Source organism: Halictus rubicundus, chromosome 15 (assembly GCF_050948215.1).
Source record: "Halictus rubicundus isolate RS-2024b chromosome 15, iyHalRubi1_principal, whole genome shotgun sequence".
NCBI lineage: Eukaryota > Metazoa > Arthropoda > Insecta > Hymenoptera > Halictidae > Halictus > Halictus rubicundus.
Window position 1 is genome coordinate 2,930,872 of NC_135163.1, and position 18,753 is coordinate 2,949,624.

General features: G+C 39.6%; 3 protein-coding genes across 7 annotated transcripts; 1 reads left to right on the forward strand and 2 right to left on the reverse strand.

The window, feature by feature from the left end:
* Positions 1–1,401: 1,401 nt before the first annotated feature.
* Spag (RNA polymerase II-associated protein spaghetti) lies at positions 1,402–4,203 on the forward strand. 2 transcript variants are annotated; one of them, XM_076800765.1, is made up of 9 exons: positions 1,402–1,556; positions 1,765–1,984; positions 2,055–2,186; positions 2,286–2,530; positions 2,618–2,828; positions 2,920–3,297; positions 3,358–3,627; positions 3,708–3,900; positions 3,981–4,203. In XM_076800765.1, the coding sequence occupies exons 2-9, from the start codon at positions 1,847–1,849 to the stop codon at positions 4,067–4,069; spliced, it is 1,656 nt and encodes a 551-aa protein (XP_076656880.1). In that variant the 5' UTR covers positions 1,402–1,556; positions 1,765–1,846; the 3' UTR covers positions 4,070–4,203. The 2 variants fall into 2 exon arrangements, with proteins under 2 accessions (XP_076656880.1, XP_076656881.1); XM_076800766.1 differs by having other exon boundaries at positions 2,938–3,297.
* A 98-nt stretch (positions 4,204–4,301) lies between these two features.
* Positions 4,302–6,924, reverse strand: Ift54 (intraflagellar transport 54). The gene is made up of 10 exons (XM_076800768.1): positions 6,642–6,924; positions 6,447–6,561; positions 6,245–6,357; positions 5,893–6,168; positions 5,465–5,826; positions 5,274–5,399; positions 4,957–5,203; positions 4,764–4,883; positions 4,606–4,691; positions 4,302–4,525 (listed from the first exon to the last, which is right to left on the reverse strand). The coding sequence occupies exons 1-10, from the start codon at positions 6,774–6,776 to the stop codon at positions 4,375–4,377; spliced, it is 1,731 nt and encodes a 576-aa protein (XP_076656883.1). The 5' UTR covers positions 6,777–6,924; the 3' UTR covers positions 4,302–4,374.
* A 415-nt stretch (positions 6,925–7,339) lies between these two features.
* On the reverse strand, positions 7,340–15,425 carry LOC143361790 (uncharacterized). 4 transcript variants are annotated; one of them, XM_076801443.1, is made up of 5 exons: positions 15,166–15,419; positions 13,316–13,597; positions 11,289–12,335; positions 8,951–10,651; positions 7,340–8,795 (listed from the first exon to the last, which is right to left on the reverse strand). In XM_076801443.1, exons 1-5 carry the CDS (start codon positions 15,233–15,235, stop codon positions 8,560–8,562), a joined length of 3,336 nt encoding a protein of 1,111 aa, XP_076657558.1. In that variant the 5' UTR covers positions 15,236–15,419; the 3' UTR covers positions 7,340–8,559. The 4 variants fall into 4 exon arrangements, with proteins under 4 accessions (XP_076657558.1, XP_076657555.1, XP_076657556.1 ...); XM_076801440.1 differs by having other exon boundaries at positions 8,951–10,654; positions 15,166–15,418; XM_076801441.1 differs by having other exon boundaries at positions 8,951–10,654; positions 13,316–13,594; positions 15,166–15,410.
* Between the last annotated feature and the right edge of the window lie 3,328 nt (positions 15,426–18,753).

The following is an 18,753-nucleotide window of genomic DNA, read 5'->3' on the forward strand; positions in this document are numbered from 1 at the left end:
CCCACGGGCCCCACCCGTGAATGAGCCACTGGGGGACCACCTCCGATCGAAGAAATTCCAATTTTATGTCAAGAATAAAATATAATATAATTTCAAGGAGAGAAACTTTTGAAAAGTCTCGACGCAAATTCGAATTAGAAACACAGAAATAATACTTTACGGCGTTCGTTGAATGAACACGAATTCCAAAACAGAAAGTTTATATTTGAATTGTTACTTACAAAGAGCTGCTGAAAGTTGACCAAGGTGAGCGGAGAAAGCTTCCAAGAACCTTGCCGTTTCCAAGAAGCCCACCCCGAGCTAGCTTAAGGTGGACCAGGGAAGTTTTAAATGACCGTTGGTCCACCTTAAGCTAGCTAAAGGTAGACCAAGGTCAGCCAGTGATGTCCAGTGAAGCTTTGGAGGGTCCCTGGTCAACTGGAAGGTAGGCAAGAGTGGGCCGGGGTGGTCAGGGTGGGCCAGGGCAGCTCCAAGGTCCTTCGGCCTTCTGGTCCCGCAGCACTTCCGCTCTCTTCCGAGTGCGCATCTTGACTGACTGACTGAGCGCGGCCGTCGAGTTCAGTTGCGCGGTGCGCGGTGCGCAATTCTCCCACCCCAATTAATTTCGGTAGATCTCGATCGCCGTGATAGTAATTGTTGATAAATTTGTTATTTCTGGCTGTTTAATGTTTATAACAATTTCTTTTGGTAATGATATCAACAAGCATTCCCTTGACCATCTTGCCATCTAATTATTTATTAGAAATAAATTATAGAAACCGAAATACAGAATAACTTTTAAGTCATGAATATTCGCACGCATTAATTTATTAATTTTCCAGGTATTACCGGTAACTCCGGTAACGCAAAAACCATTTTGGACCACCACAGTTCTTATGTGGATTACCAGGCAAAAAGTTTATGTCATCCATATAAGAACTGCCTCGGTGCTACCGTGTCCCGGCGTTGACAATAGCTTAGCTGGTCAAGTTCGAGGCCGGGACCGAGTGAACGAACGCAGACGTAAACCTCGCCTTGTGGACCATTGTTTCCCATATTCCAAAATATCAAATCCGCTACCCATAGTCCTTGTACGCTTCACAATTCGTGCTTCACATCTACCGTCTTATCATCTCGCCTTTTGTACAAACCTCACCTCGTGTCATAATATATTATTTAAACCATGAACATTCTCACGGTATGAACTGAACTAGCCTATTCCTACATCTCGTCTGTGATATTAGTTCCACAATATTAGTTCCGACCGATACGGTAGGATGTGATACAAAAATGGTAAGGGGGCTCCAGAGCCATCTAGAGCCCCGCGGACATGAGACAAAAAATATATTGCGTGATTGGTCTACTCATGTACCTCGTCTGTGGTTTTATCTTCGGTTAATTCAGATTTTTTCCGTTATGTAGCACTACCGTCATAAATAATACATACTTTTAAAATTGTTGAAATTTTTTTCTTAAGATTAAAAATAATTAAAGTATATTTAAATCAATGTTAATTAAGAGAGAAAAGTATTTTAATGTGTAACAAGTTTCTGTGACAATTATATACCGATAACAACGTAATGAAAGTTTGATCTCTGTTATAACATAAGAAACAAAAAATAACCTGTATCTTTATGGCTATTGTATTTTTCTAAAACATTTGTAATTTTATTTGAATGAAATGATATCTAGTATATACATCCAAAATAAAAACTGTAGTCATTTAACTAATTAATCATTATATTAAAATAACATATAAGCGATGGGATCCTTCCTTATTTACAGTTTCCAAGAAACGTGTAACAACTTAACCTGCATTGTCAAGTGACATTTCGCATCCTTGCTTGACATAAGTACAGTTGAAATAATGGATAAATCTCTATTAATGCAAAAACAAGTAAAAGATAATGCAGAAGATATGCAGAAAGAATTTCTTGACATGAAAAATTGGGAGGCACAAATGAAACGTAAAGATGAGGAGTTACGCAGAGAAGCAAGTGGTCAGGTATATCTATATCTTATTTTTGTTCATATATTATGCAATATTTTCAATTTGTAAGAATTTTTCATTGCAGCCAATGTTACCACCAGTCAGAAGCAAAAGCAAGAACAAAATAAAATCTGCTCCGACTAAAGAAAATGAAAATAATAATAAATCAAAAAGAATTAAGTCATACGATTATTCTGCCTGGGATAAATTTGATGTAGTAAGTTATTAAATATTAGCTAGTAATATACCTTCAAAAGGTAAAAAGTAGTACAAAATATTTTATATATAATTATTACTATAATATTTTGTATCTAAGGATAAAGCATGCAAAGATGTAGAAAAAGAGGAACAATCGGACTCATCTGGAGATGAAACTATGTCTACAAAACAATTAGAGAAAGCACATGAAGAGGCTACAAAGCACAAAGAGGAGGGCAATCGTTTCGTACAACAGCAGAAATGGGTTAACGCTATTCAATGTTACAATCAAGCAATAACAATTTTTGCATATGATGCTGTTTTTTTTGCAAATCGTGGACTATGCCAATTGAAATTAAATAAGTAAATATTTTAAGAAATGAATTTTCTATATATGTCGAAACACAGTTTAATCTTTATATTTTTAATACAAAATATTGTATTTTTTAGTTTTCATTCTGCAGAATCTGACTGCAGCGCAGCAATACAATTAGATGAAACTTATGTGAAAGCTTATCATAGAAGAGCTACAGCTAGAATGAACTTAAAACAATACAAAGAAGCGAAGCAAGATTTAGAAAAAATCTTAAAGCTGGAGCCATCTAACAAAGAAGCAAAATCGTTATTATTGCAAATTGAAAAAAAAATTAACGTTTCAAATGTAAGTAAATTAATTAATTGAATAGATGAAATTATTATGAAATATTTGCTTAAGTTAAAGAAATGTAATTTAATAATATCACTTTGTACAGTCGTCTAACACTTTAAAGGAAAATACCAACAAATCATCTAAAAACTCAATTGATAAGAAAATTGGAGAGAAACTTTGTTCTAATACTGTCCCAAGTACTAACTCAACACTTACTAAAGATACTAAAGACATTAAGCATTCTAAAGAAGATAAGAAAGATATTAAAAATGACAAAGATCTCGGGCAAACAATCTGCAATGAAAAGGGTAACAAACCTAAGGAAACTCTTAAATCTGTTGAAGATAGAAAACCTGCTGATGCAGGATCTACTACATTGAAACAAAAAGAAATTGGCTTGCGAATTCCTGATTGGTTACCAGAGAAAAACGATGTTGTAATAATTGAGCCTATTACAAGGCCACCACACCTACGTTCAAAGGTAAGATTATACAATATTACTAAAATTAACATAAATAACTAACATGATCATCATTTCTAGAAATCGTTAAAAAAAATACCAGTTGTTGAAGTGGATTTCGATAGTGTTCGACAGGATTATAAAAATGATGAAATAACAGGTAGTGCTCACAAACTTGTACAATTAGAATCGAATAGCACAAATGATAATCTGAAGACAAATAATTCGGTTGAGGCTGCTGAACCTTCAGCATCTAATGATGAAATACCTCCAGTTCCTAAAACAGCTGTACAGTTTATAATGAATTGGAAAAAAAATAAATCGTTTGAATTTAGATATATGTATCTCAAGGTAAGAATAATGCAATACTAATTAAGTACAATGTTGTAATATTACAAGTGTAGAATTTATTATAAATAATTGAATTTCAGCAAATACCTAAGAATAGTTTGTCTAAAATCTTTCAAGATTCTATGGAATCCGACATCTTTAGTGACATATTAGAGGTATTACGAATAGAATATATAAAAAGAGAAGAGTTTATATTTTCATACTTGGAAGATCTCAGCGATGTCAAGCGGTTTAGGACTCTTATCATGTTCATGAGTAACAAAGACAAAGAAAGTAAGTATTATTATGCACAACATGAAATAGTTCGAGTCTGTTTGGACGTCACTATTTGTACTTATTATGTACGCTTGCAGATTTAAAAATACTTTTCGAGCATTGTAAAATAGTAGATAATGTACTATTAGATGAAGTTTTAACTCTACAAGGCAAGTATGAAATCTAAAAACAAAATAACGTACTTCAGTTCAGTTCATAAGAAATATCTTTAAGTTGTATAATAAAATATTTTAAGTTACCTTATTTTGTACAAATGTTTCTATTTCATGTGAGGATAAATAAACAAAATTATTACATTTATTTCTAATATTAGAAAAGTATATAACATTGTAATTTACATGGCATATATATATACATATACATATACATATACATATATATATATATATATATATATATATATATATATATATATATATATATAATAGTATTATGTATAGTATCTATACAAATAAAACAGAAAAACGGGTCTCACACACGACCGTTTAACAAGGTTTGTATCCTTTGATCATTCTTCATTATTTGTGATTTTGTCTGACATATTTTATCCAACTGTATTTTCATATTTTGATCGATTTCTTTCAATGTTTCTTTCATAGGTTCTATTAACTCTTGTGTTTTTCTGAAAACAACAATTGAAATTCCAGTTCAAACAACCAGCTTGAATTCGAATGTTTATCAAACGACTTTTACATTGCTTACATCTTTTCTGTTTTTAACTGTTCGTTTACTTGTTGATACTGGCTCCTCCATTCAAATAATTCTTTCTGCATTATTTCTACGTCCTCCTGCAAAGATTATGAAATAATACGTTAGTAGGATTTCTTATGTTGAAAGTAGTTGTATCTGTGAGTTTATACCTGAAAATAATCTAATAATTTTCCAAGTGGATTCGTCGCACGAGTTAACGTTTGGATTGTGTTGCGAAGTTTATCAACTTCTTTAACAATTATGTCGCGCTTTGAACTTGTATCCCACGACTAATAACAAAATTATTTTATTAAGGGGTACTATTGTATAAATAGCAACAAAAAGTAATGTATATGTTCTTACAATATTCGTTTTCTTAGGTATTACATCCACGTTTTCATTATTAACTAGTTCTTTCTGCGTTTCTAATATTTGGGCAACAAGATGGCCATGTTCTTGGGTTAATTGATCATCGACTTTGAATGTGCTGGTATTCTCTAGAGAATCACCACCACCTCCTCTGGTTTCCATAACTACCATATCTTCAGCATCATCATCTTCTTTAGTTTCAGCATTTTCAACAATAACACTTATAGTTCCCATAGGTGTTCTGGAAAAATACACTGTATTCATATGATGAATTTTTCATAATGGAAGTATACGCTTGAAATGATGCTTACAATATTTCTTCGTTAAGAGATAATTCTGGCTTTGCCCGTAATCTAGGTGCTGCGGGTCTAGCACTAATTGGTCTTGCAGAAGGTGGGCGTAATGAAGTTTTTGGCCTTGCACTGGATTGTGGAATACTGAAAATATCAAGTTTTACAAATAATTGCAATATCATTCAACAATAGGATGTTTTAAAAGATACCTTATGTTTATATTTTCCAACTGAGACTTTTGATTTTCTGACATCAAATTATCACTTTTCTCCTCATTTTGATTGGTAATTTCATTAGTTGTTTCTTCAATTTCTTTGTGCTCTACCTTTATGCTTTCTATATTTTCATTAATTTTGTTATTTATAGATTCATTGTTTTCGCTGTATGTTGTTTGCTTCGACTTGTTTTCAACTTCCTTCTGTTTTTTGTTCTCGTCAACTTTTTTGTCTGTATTTACATTTTCCTGTATGGAAGCTGTTTCGGGTGAAATTACAGAGGATGTACTGGGTTTATGTTTATCCGATGAAGATCTTTTTTTATTTGCGGACGAAGGAATCTTGTCTTTTGTCAACTAAAAAACGTCTATGTCAAGAACCCTTTTTGTGTTTATAAATGATATGTAACAATGGTAACTTACTTCAGCTCCTGAATTCTGTATAACATCAGCATTTTTTTTAAATTCTCGACTCTCATCTTTATGCGTTTCCATATTATTTGGTGTTGATTTAGCTTCATTGGGCATCCTTTTTCTTTGACTAGAAGACTTATCTCTGCCTGTTGCAACCCGTTTTTGTTGGACATCTTTCGATGATGTTACTTTTTCTTCTTTTCTTGCAGATGATTTACTTTTTAATGTTGATTTACCCTTTTCCAAGTTTTTTCTATAATGTTCTACAGCTTCAGCGCTACTTATCTAATTTAAAAAATGTTTATCTGGTTTTCAGCAATTTCAAAATATTCCATTTAATACTATACAACGTTTGTATTACCTTTTTGTCCAAAGCCATCCCAATTGCTTGCAGTAATTCATTTGTCTTAGTTGGTTCCTGACCGGAGATGATTTTACTTGCTCTTACAGTCAAGTTAGCACCAGTAGCTAATTCTATAATTATTTCGAAGTTTGTTTTAGTAATTAGTAAACGAACATCACACCAATGTCCCGCTTTTATAGCAGAAATCATATTCACTTACTGACAACATCGATTAATTTCGTTAAATAAGCAAGTTTCGCTTCCTTATTGTTTATGTATTCGGAGTTCAGTTCGTCAGTGAATAAGCCGTCTAAGAAACCGGTTTCTCTGATCACCTAAAATACAATTTGAAACCACCATTAAAGTGGTAATTGTTTAAATATTACTTGTAAAACAAAAGGTATTATTACGTTACCGCAGACACGATGTCATGGAGAAACCTGAACGGTGGTTTCCTCAGAAGTTTTTCAGTAAGCGGTGGCTTTTTAAAATATTTTCCAAGAAGTTCTTGCGTTTTCTTAATTACTTCCGGCTTCACGTCGTCTGCCATTGTCAATTACAATTCAAACGTATTCTCAATTTTAATGTACGCTTTCCGCAACGTAATGAATTTAGTGTTGTTCTATCGAGTCGCATAGCAACGGCCGTACGTGCATATTATGAGCGCAGGTATACAATGTGTCTGTTCGTAGGGGTAAATGAGTCATGCAGGTATATGTCGAAAATGTTTATACAAAAGTCATGCAGCACAAGATAACGCATATTTTAGCGGAGGTGAATTCTTTTTGATTTTAATCAATTTAAATTAATTTTAAAAGGGATTAATTGTAAATTAATTTTAAAATGCAATCTTCAATTGCCTTTGCATATTTACACGCTAAATCAAGAATAAAGAATTATAACAGAGCCTCCGATTAATACGATTCGCTTAAATATTTTGTTTCTGTAGATCTACGTATTTGTAAACGAAAGTCTATGTGAATTTATGTAATAAATGAAAATATTTAAAATTTATCCTTAGATTTATCCTTAGTATTGTTTCCTTTTTTCTGTCATTTGGTTGTACCGGTACAAAAAGGACGATCCGCTGGTATTACTGAAAGATTCGAGCAATTTGATAGAAAAATCATAGTTTATTAAGTTCCTACGATTCACAGAGAACGCAGTAATATGTTTATTGCGTAAGAGAGCGACAGAGTCAAAGGCAGAGGTGGGGATCCTACGTCCTCAACGGTGTGATAAGACATGATAATAGACTGGAATTCCGCGAAGACGCGAAATAAATGTTCATCGATGCGAAACTGATTATCGGTAATTGCGCGAAAATTACCTGGTGGTGTCGCTGAAATGGAAATTGACGGAACGAAACGGTGTGTCTTCATCAAGGACTTCATCGAATTCCAATGTCTCCTTTAATTTCATTCGAGCGTTGTTTATCGTTTCACGGACTAAAACGGAAATTCTCTTTCAAGTTTTGCGCCGTTCACATAATCTGTACAAATTTCAAGTACGCTCGCGAATCCACGAGTCTCCGGGAAAGAGATCAGAGAAATTTCTCGCGATTCTGTCGATTACTATGACCTATACACCTTTTGATCTAGCTGCAACAACAACGCATCGCGCGTCATCGGATGCTGCAAGCTCCTCGCAACAAAAACAAGCTCTCTGCAAATAAGTAATCTTGGTTCACTGCTGAATAAAATTTCGGGAATCAATGCGATCCATTTTATTCCGCGCAATGTTGTCCGAAAAAATTCGCCTAACTTTACAATCTAATCCGTATGCTATAACTACGTACTTATACATTAGAGTCAGAGTATTACCCATGTGTTCGATCTCCTTGGAAGATCATGTCAAAAGTGCTCGAGGCTAAGGCATTTTAAAAAGTGATTCGAAAACAGCTCCCGATCATTCGATGGGGATCCTAGTTCGTCTGGCAATGATCATTGTAGAACAATCGGTCGGAACATTCGAGGCATGTATATTTACAAATCGAGTGTCGAAGGAACTCGGTTTCGTTGCAATAGAATCTTCATCCGAAAATTGAAGCGTAGTAAAATATTACGTAAGAAATATTGATTACGCTTCGATGAGTAAACTATTATCTGACCGTTAATAGTAAACACAGCTCGGCGTTTCCTCGCCCGATTCCTACGACACTCGACGCGTCGGCAGATGCGTAAAAAGTCTAAGACACGAGTTACAAAAAACATTGTATAAATCACATTCCCGCAAGTCGAACGAACGTATCTAAGATCTTCGGAGTGATGGCACATCAATGGCGTCGGGTTGCCTCACGGATGAACCTTTTACGGGGACGGTGTGGTCGTGAATCATTTGTTGAAAATCAGGATGTCGTCGGTGTTTGCGCCAGCAGACGCCGAGCTGGATGCCGAACTCTTGCTGCCCGTTGAGAAAGCGCTGCTCGACGCTTGCGCGTTCGCGTTCGCCGATCCGCTTCCGGAAGTGAATGCCGAAGACTTGCTGGAGCTGGTAGCCGAGCCGCCGCCGCTCGCGAAGCTGTTAGAGTTGGCGTTGGAAACGGCGTTGGAGGAGCCGCCGTACGATCCTGAAGAAGGAAGAGCAATTATTTAATGATGATCAATCCAGACTCGATGCCGTCGATCATAGCCGAAGTCGTTGCGTCATAGTCTGCGGGAGGAACATAACGAGATGCGATTCAGTTTCATCGTGTATCCGGATGAATCAAAAGTCGTGACCTACCTTGTCCGTAGATTCCTGATCCGCCGGATCCTTTGACGTTGCCACCCGAGTTGGCACCAGCGGATCCTCCGCTCAGTCCTCCCGAAAGACCGCCATTGTATCCTCCCAAACCGCCTCCTGATCCGCTGCTCCCAGCATTGGCCACTGCGGTGGCTTTAGCACTAGAACTTCCGGATCCTCCAAGATTGTAACCACCAGCGCCGGATCCACCGAACCCAGTATTTCCGGTGTTAGCACCGCCGGATCCTCCAAAATTCGATCCAGAGTAACCAGGACCGGAGCCGCCGAATCCGCTGCCTCCAGCGTTAGCTGCTGCGTCGGCTTTAGCATTCGAACTTCCAGATCCTCCAAGATTCGATCCAAGGTAACCAGCACCGGAGCCACCGAACCCAGTACTTCCGGTATTAGCACCGCCGGACCCTCCAAAATTCGATCCAGAGTAACCAGGGCCGGATCCGCCGAATCCCTTGGTTCCAGCATTAGCTGCTGCGTCGGCTTTAGCATTAGAACTTCCAGATCCTCCAAGATTCGATCCGAGGTAACCTGCGCCGGAGCCACCGAACCCAGTACTTCCGGTATTAGCACCACCGGATCCTCCAAAATTCGATCCAGAGTAACCGGGACCGGAGCCGCCGAATCCGCTGCTTCCAGCATTAGCTGCAGCGTCAGCTTTAGCATTAGAGCTTCCGGATCCTCCGGTTGATCCTCCATAATTACCAAATATACTGCCCCCTCCGTTGGCTGCCCCGTCGGCTTTACCGTTAGCTCCGGCTGAACCAGCGTTTTCTCCGTAACCCGGAAGATTGGGGATGATCAGTACAGGGGGGGCCCTAGTGGCTCCTCCGTAATTATTGGATCCGACGCTTCCGGCGTTGCTTATGGCGTTGGCGCCGGACGTTCCGGATCCATAGATCGGCGTAGACTTGATCGGCTGACCATACCCGCCGTTTGAACCCACGGTGTTCGCTGCCGCGTTTGCGTTCGCGGAACCTCCGGCCGAGCCGGAAGTCGGACCGTAGCTACCTGGGACGACGTACTTTCCTGGACCCGTTAATTGACCCGGATACGTGTTAGATATTTGTGGTCCATTGATCTGGCCACCTACCGGCCTTCCATCGCTGATCACTACGTGTTCGAGTCCTGGAGATTTTGCCGGGCCGTTACCGTTCGGTGCACCGCCGTCCAAGAAAGGATTTTGCGGTTGCACCGTTATAGTCGGAGTTGCGCCAGCGTTGGCATTGGCGTTCGCAGCTGCGTTCGCGTTCGCAGCTGCGTTTGCGTTCGCGTTCGCAGCACCTCCGGAAAGGAAAGGATTACTTCCACCGATGGGAACACTCGGAACGCCAACAGGAACGACAGCAGGTTGACTGGTTTGATAATATCCTGGGCCTTGCGCGGCGTTTCCGTTCGCGTTGCTGATGGCAGCGGCGTTAGCTTGAGCCGATCCTTGGAGGAAAGGATTGCCGGATCCGATAGGGTACGACGATGCACCACCACCGGAAGGATACTGTCCTGGCTGACCGTAACCCGGCGTATAACGGACTCCATTCGCGGCATTGGCGGCGGCGTTTGCGTTTGCGTTCGCGTTCGCGTTGGCATTGGCAAAGGCATTGGCGTTGGCATTGGCTCCCGACGGGTAAATGTTCCCGGCACCGGGTTGCTGTCCGGTTGGCCCGTAGTATCCTCCTTTCCCGAATGCACCTGCTGAATAAAATTCCAGTAAGTTGCAACGAAGATACCCTCGGATTCCTCTGAATTGGTCATCGGCGACAGAGAAACAATGTGCGGCACGTGTGATAGTTCGAGAGTCGGGACTAAGAGATCATTCTACCGCGGCTACGTCTACTCGAGATCAATAAGAGCAGTCAATTCAGATATCAGGAAGTGCCGTGTTAAATGTTAATGGAGAAGAAACACAGCGGCAAAGGAGAAACGTGATAAATCTCCCCGGTTGTCCTCTACCTACGATTACCTGGCCAGCAAGAACTACATCACGCGGTTCACATACATATACGTTTTTAATAGTATTAGTCTCTGGAAAAAGAAAAGGAAGAAGTTCTCGACGTGTGCGTGCCTGTGTATGTACGTATGTGTGTATACATATATTTGCAGTGACGATGCATCGATGCGATTCCCGATCGACAAGAGAAAAAAGATGGCTGACAGAGAAGAGTCTGGCGGTGCAAACAGAATCGCAATCCGTGAGTGCCGACGAAGAAGAATACAACAACAACAACAACAACAACAACATTCCCATGCTTTCTCGTTCTTCGTGCATCCGAGCAAAGCCCGCGGTCGTGCATTGATCAAGGTCGTGCGATCGAGATCCGCGGCTCACCTTGGCCCTGCGGCTCCGTGCTATCGACCACCACGATGTGCAACGGCTCGTACTTCGGTTTCGGACGGTGCATCGGTCTCGGCCTTTGCATGGGCCTACCAAACGGCGGACCATCCACGACCACGACTGGTATCACCGTGTCTCCGTTGTTGTGCGGAGGAGGACCCGGTGGTGGCAGATTGGGCATCGGTCTAGGATAAGGATAGGGATGGGTGACCATAACTTCCGGTCGCGGATAAGGCATCATCGAGGGTCTGGGAGCGGGGTAGGGAACGGGGTGGACCACGTCCGGCTCTCTGTGGTACACGGGATACCTCGGAGGTCCTTGGCCCACGCCAGGATTGAAGGATGAGTACTGCCTCTCGGGAATCACGCTCGTTCCACCGTTAGCGATCGCGTTAGCACCAGCGTTAGCACCAGCGATAGCACCAGCGTTAGCTTGGACGTTCCCAGAGGGGTAGTAGTTGGTCAGTGGTCTCGCGCCGGTGTTCGTGTTCACGACGGTGTTCACGTTGGTGTTCACGTTGGTGTTCGCGTTCGTGTTGGCGTTCGTATTCGTGTTTGCCAAGGTGTTCACGTTCGTGTTGGCCAAGGTGTTCACGTTCGTGTTCGCCAAGGTGTTCACATTCGTGTTCGCCAAGGTGTTCACGTTCGTGTTCGCCAAGGTGTTCGCGTTCGTGTTCGTGTTCGCCAAGGTGTTCACGTTCGTGTTCGTGTTCACGTTCGTGTTCGTGTTTACGTTCACGTTGGTGTTGGGGTTCGAGGCGCCATAGCCTGCCCCAGCAGATGCACCTGCGTATGCACCACCGTGTGCAGTACCATGCGCGCCGGCTTCAGCGCCAGCGTATGCACCACCCGAACCTGCGTTCGCTCCTGCACCGGCGCCAGCCTGCGCACCGTAATCCGCGTTCCCACTCGAGTGAGAACCGGCGTTGGCATTGTGATGCCGAGAACCATGTCGACCGTAGTTGTAACCACCGTTATAACCGCCATTGTAGACGCCACCGGTGTTCGAATTGTAGTATGGTCCCGTAGAACCACCCACACCTACGCGCAAAAGAAAATGCAACGCTCGTTATGGCCCCGCGAGATTCGACGGTTGTTCTCGTTTCTCAGATTGTCGAAACGGCACACGCCCCGGTAGTCTGGACTCTCGAGATTAGGGGAACGCGTGCAACGATGTTCCTTTGACCAACCGATTGGTTTGCGAAACGGTCGCGGGGAGTTGTTCAAAAATTGATACGGCACTGCAGAGCCTCGTGTGTTTGCAGCATGTGAGTAAATTGAAAAAATAAAAATAAAATAGAAACTTGTGGGAAATTTTGTGTTTGTAATGGCAGCTTCCTCGGTGGGAGCTCTGAATAGAAGCTTCTCGGTGTTCGACTATAGATGGGTACATGTGCATAAATAGCCATAGTCCATTCAGTACACTGGCCTTTTACACTCCGGGTATTTTTAATATAAGTTTGCACAAAAAGCTTTGCTTTAACCAGTTAACTGCGGAGTTTAATTTTAAAGATACACGTCGAACGCAGGCCAAATGCCGCTATTATAAATCTTACGAAAAAAGTAAAGCAAAATGAGAAAGAATAACATTTTTATTCGATAAGATATCAACAATTCATTAACCGCACCGCAATAGAGTTTTGGATTGACGTCTATACACGTCAAACGCGCTTAACTGGTTAAAACATTCATTGTTATACAGGGTGGGCTGGAAATCGTGGTACAAGTGGAAGGGGGTGATTCTAAATGTAATAAATAAATCGACAAAGAAGAATAAAATTTTTTTGTTTGACTCCTTGCTTTCGAGAAAATCGATTTTAACGAACCGTCAGGTTCACGTGCTTCGGTACACGCAGGAAGTAGAATTGGTTGGCCACGATCAGACGCGTCAAACGATTTTCATGTAAAAGCGCGCGTATTCGATATATCGTTGAATTTTGAACGGAGTGGAAAAGGTCAGAGTACTTCGGGCTGCAAATGCCGTGGTAAAATTATGCTCGGTAGCAAGTTTTGACAAATACCTTGAGCATTAGCCGTTGCCGATGCTCCAGCATTCGCCCCGCTGTACCCTCCGTTGGAGAAGGCTTCGGAATTCGCTTTGGCATTGGCCGAACCTGTCCCGTCGCCCTGGGCGGAGGCCGTTGCCAATGACGATGACGACGAAAATGAAAGTGGTCCCAAATTGAAGTTGCTGCCGAACGTTTGCGCGTTGCTCGTCGCTCGGTTGCCTTTGTCTTTATGGAAGAGTCCTAATGGGTCCAGCAAGCCGATTCCATGGTTGGCTATTTCCCCGAGTAGACCTACTTCAAAATTTACAACATTTTTCATGGTTATTCCGGTGATTAAATACAGCCTAAAGCTTTTGTATCTATGTCACGGTATTCCCAAGTAATCACGATAACAGACAGATGTTATTCAATTGAAATTTGAAAGGGAAACTGCATTTAACTTTTATCAATTATGGTCAATTGTCGAACTTTTGGCTGGCAATTATTTTACACGCGAAGAGTTCACAGGTTATCAGTTATATATAGACAGCGGATCTTTGAGCAAAATCAAAATTTTCTATCTGAATTGCATCAAACAGGAACGAAATAGAAGTTTATTTTCTTTCCCAATATGTTTAATAGGTTGAAAATAATATAACTGTACCTTCAAATTTTTCTAATGTTCTTACTACTTTAAATTACGCCTACTCATTTTTGTCATAAATGCATAAAATCCGCTGTCTAGTTATATATTGTATTCGATTAACAGTTCTAGAATTTTATCGAACCGCCATCTAACCCACAACAACTTCAGGGAATCTGCTGTTCACAGCTGTAACTTTTTATCGATTTATCCAAAATTTCGTCATAATGAAAGCACATTTTAAACTACTATATTATAGTTATTATAATATAGTATAATTATAGTTATAGATACAGTTATAGATATAGGTGAAAAACCACGACACAATAAAGCGAAAGAATTATCATTTGAATTAGGAGAAACTCGCTGGTCTTTCCCAGTTCACGGAATAATTAAATCCTGAATCATGGCGCATGCGACCAGCTGGCAATTCTAAATGACAAAACAAGTCGAAAGAAAGAACTAACATTCTTTTGTCTGTCACCTCGTTCACGAGAAAATGGAGTTTCAGATGATGAGTTTGATCATGACCTATCCGGTTACGTGTAAATATAAATACTAGAGCACGCGAGCCTTTTTTATTCTCAAACTCGTTTCCCTCGAAAACAAAGATTTAAACCGAAGAACGTTAAGGGACCAAATTACTGTGGGAGTACCAATTACTGTGCCTATATTAATTATACTTATTTTTAAAACATAATAAATATTAAAAATCAGTTGATTTATGTGTTATATATCTCTTTTTTAACATATACTATGCTTTAATATATTTAAAGCATAATAATTATTAAAAATCAGTTAATCTATATGCTGCATATCTCTTTTTTAATATTTATTAAGCTTTAAAAATATGTCCAATTAATACGGGCACAGTAATCGAGTCCCTTAGCCTAGATTGTAAATTTTATGCATTCATGGCAAAATCGAGTAGATAAGATTTCATACAGTAAAAAGATTAAAGTAATTTGACACTGTCTGTACCGAGCACAAAATATGACTACTACGCGTTCTCGTATAAAAATTACAAGACTGATTTTATTCGGATTTCTCTCAAATTTACTTAATAATTGCTAACGGAATTAAAAAATGTAAAACCGATCGTAATATGGTTACCGTTAAGAATATCAATTCGTATTGCCTTCAGGGTACTAAAATTATGAAGAAAAACATTTCCATGTGGCTCCTGCTTGTTGCAATCGATGCGGAGAATTATTATTTCGCGAACGAAGGGAAAACTCACCGGGTCTAGGGTGACAGTTCGCGGCAGACAGTAGTAATACCACCGGCACAAGACACTTCAAGAACTTCATGTTGCTCTTCGGACACGGTCGACAAGCACGCACGAAAACGTGTTCGTTAATTTTCTCGACAACTGTTTACAGGTCGGTAATCACCGTGGTCGAAGAGTCAAGAACGACTGAGGCTCTTGAACGAGACAACAACTTATATACGGGACACCGGCGGATTTTACGTCGGCCAATAATTGGCCGGCGATGAACGCGCCTGGGCCCTCCGCCACTCTATGCCTCCGGACGTTACTATGTTTCTGGCTGGTCCCAATGTCAAAGTCCGTTTTCCTTAAAAAATTGTAACCTGCGCGTTTAAAAACAAAAATGGAAATGAAATATTATTATACCCTTAGTTTAAGCGTGTGCGTGTCTCTCGCTCTGTGTACTACGATTTCGTTTGTTACTAATGTTCTAATAAATCTCTTACGAGATTTCCTGAATAAAAAAAAAACATAAATCGGTACCAGTTGATCATCTAATTACCTTAAAATCGTGTCAGATGTCCGACACGAGGACCTCGGGAAGCTGGGAGAGCGTCACGCCGTGGGAAGACAATACTTTTCCCGGACGGGATGAAACCGGCGCTATCAAGGTCTGATCGCTTCGGCGAATCGCCTTGCCATCTTTTTTTTTTCATCCTCGTGTATTACTGCCGATTATCACGCGCTCCTCTATCTCGTTTTCGCCCAAACAATCGGAAATCGGGGGGAAATTCGTTACGTTTTGGGGAAGTTGGAACGCACGACGCGGGGAAGAATGGGAAAAACACCGAAAATATTTTTCTGCACTCTTAACGTAATGCTAGAGTGCCGAAAATCGGTCAAGTCCAATTGAGCTGAAATTTGGTAAATAGGCATTCCCCGTATAATTAACGGGAAACACAGTTGAGAATCAGTAATTCCACTTTTTCCCATTCTTTTTCTTTTTCATTCTTTTTCACTTTTCCCATTTTTGCCTTTTTCCCCGTTTGCATTTTGCATTAAAAATACGTTTCCCAAAAGGATTTTTGGCGACTCGAAAACATCGTTTTATCATACTGCTATCATTTCCTACCTTATAGCACATTCACTACAGAGAATTCTGCCCTTTTTAATTAACGGAACTCGTGTTTTAGGACGGAGCCCCTCCTCCTGCATCCGTCTCAACCCCAAACCGAAGGGTGCGTGTCCATTTCAGTGTAAAACTGTTGCAAGTCACTCTCGAGAATCAAATTCGTTAGTGTTTTAAATGTACAAGAACATTAAAATGTGCACACACCCTTACCCGGAGTCTGGGTCCCAGACCTAACCAATATTCGTCGGTAAGGTAGAAAATGCTACTAATACGAAAAAAAATTTTCGTCGAGCCGCCGAAAAATCCTTTCGAGTAACATATTTTTAACGCAAAATGAGGCTACGTGCAAAATTTAAGCTCGATCCGATTTGACCGATTTTCGGAACTTCGGCCTAATGTTTTGTCACGCCAAATTTTCATAAAAGAAGTCTAATGATATGGATAAAAACATATGGTTATATACACGTGTTTAATAATGCACGGTTGAAGAACGTCGATCGCGGCAACGGTTAGGCGTTCAGTTCCTGTTGCTTACGTAAGCCCCGATCAATTTGTCCAAAAATGATCGTCTAAAAAAACGAAAGACGGTCTTCAGATGGAAATTAACGTACAAATATTACAATGTTGAGTAGTAATCCGGCGTGATGCGTCTCTTAATATCGATGAGCAATCGGCGCGTAGGAGAACAACACAATGTCATGAAAATCTCCGCAGAATACGGCGAACTATACGTAGACAGAGAACGCGTGTATAATCATCAAAACACTTGAGAATGACGGGTTACCGTTTAACATCGAATGAAACGTTACGGGGAACAGTAAGAATTAATAAAAATGTAAACGATAATTTCAAAAAGTTGCGCTGCCGTCATTGGTGTTAGATAATTAGATTTTTATGGATGGCATTCACGTGTTTACCGGAATGCTTACGTAATTGCATGAACATTTGTGAATAAACATTTGTGGATAAACATTTGTGGATAAACATTAGTACATTGCTTGATCTGTTCACTTCTTCTCTGTCTCGCTTATTATCGTAGTTAGAATTATTGTTGAAAAATTAGTTGGCGTTTGTAATATGAACAAAACTGTAAGTTCAGTTATAAAAAATGATTTATTTATAGACTAAACTTAATGCAAATTTTTTGTAATAACTATTAACTGATCCATGACGATAAATTAGTTGAAAAATTCTTGTTTTTTATACACGTAGGTATAAAATATGCCCCTTCATGATCGTAAAATTTTCGAACGGAAGAATAAATGGAAGTTTATAGTAGTTAATGAATACATAAATATTTATTAAAATTAAGATTTGAAAAAATAGTATCGGAATGTTTTTGCATTCGGTTCATTAAATATTATACCGATGCAGATTATATTATTTTATCCATTTTTTTTTAACGATTCCTGGTCCATGCTTCGAATAGAGCCTATTAAAGAATTTTGCAACCATTTCGATCCTTGGTTTTCAAGGTGTACTAAGAAGGAATGATTAAAATTGTAGTTTTATAGAGATTTTTGATCGGTTAATTGTATTTGCATACGTCAAGATGGAAGATAAATCATATAACTGTCGTGCGCGAGAGAAACTTGTGTATACAGTTATTAATAGACCAAACCGGAATGGGAAAAAGTGGAATTACTGATTCTCAACTGTGTTTCCCGTTAATTACACGGGGAACACGCACGGCTGCCGATCGAGTGATCCGGGGACGCCATACAAAGTCGGGGGAAAACCAATGAACTCGTCTATTGAAAATTCCGACGCGTTCTCGCCGGAATAAACAAGATTACGATCCCGTGTCCGTTGTTCCCCACCAACGAGAACGATCTTGGCCGATTCCAGCAAATCTTTATAGTGGGTCAAGGAACTATTCTTCAGAAGGAAACGGAGAAGAAAAGTCTGTAAAATATGTATTTACAATTTCTCGGAATGGTCCCCCTTCGAATTCGATCGGAGCTCGAACAGTAATGGACACCGTCGAATGGTTTCGTAATTGAAATACGCGCGAAATGCCGTAATACTTTCATTGAATACGTATTTCACGCTCCATAAATGATTAAACACAAAATACCAAGGTATTCATAACAATCTAATATCCAAATATATTTCGCACTCGAAAAAAACAAAAAAATAAATTACAATTCGACAATACTTTCATTGAATACGTATTTCACACTCCATAAATGATTAAACACAAAATACCAAGGTATTCATAACAATCTAATATCCAAATATATTTCGCACTCGAAAAAAACAAAAAAATAAATTACAATTCGACAATACTTTCATTGAATACGTATTTCACACTCCATAAATGATTAAACACAAAATACCAAGGTATTCATAACAATCTAATATCCAAATATATTTCGCACTCGAAAAAAACAAAAAAATAAATTACAATTCGACAATACTTTCATTGAATACGTATTTCACATTCCATAAATGATTAAACACAAAATACCAAGGTATTCATAACA

Bases quoted from the DNA above. Each gene is read 5' to 3' on its own strand.
- Spag (XM_076800765.1), top strand. From the start codon at position 1,847: ATGGATAAATCTCTATTAATGCAAAAACAAGTAAAAGATAATGCAGAA. The intron at 1,985-2,054 runs GTATATCTATAT...TTTTCATTGCAG, and splicing joins GCAGAGAAGCAAGTGGTCAG to CCAATGTTACCACCAGTCAG. The intron at 3,901-3,980 runs GTAAGTATTATT...GTACGCTTGCAG, and splicing joins GAGTAACAAAGACAAAGAAA to ATTTAAAAATACTTTTCGAG.
- Ift54 (XM_076800768.1), bottom strand. From the start codon at position 6,776: ATGGCAGACGACGTGAAGCCGGAAGTAATTAAGAAAACGCAAGAACTT. The intron at 6,562-6,641 runs GTAACGTAATAA...ATTGTATTTTAG, and splicing joins TCCATGACATCGTGTCTGCG to GTGATCAGAGAAACCGGTTT. The intron at 4,526-4,605 runs GTAAGCAATGTA...TGTTGTTTTCAG, and splicing joins CAGTTAAAAACAGAAAAGAT to AAAAACACAAGAGTTAATAG.
- LOC143361790 (XM_076801440.1), bottom strand. From the start codon at position 15,235: ATGAAGTTCTTGAAGTGTCTTGTGCCGGTGGTATTACTACTGTCTGCC. The intron at 10,655-11,288 runs GTGAGCCGCGGA...AATTTTATTCAG, and splicing joins CACGGAGCCGCAGGGCCAAG to CAGGTGCATTCGGGAAAGGA. The intron at 8,796-8,950 runs GTAGGTCACGAC...TTCCTTCTTCAG, and splicing joins ATCAGGAATCTACGGACAAG to GATCGTACGGCGGCTCCTCC.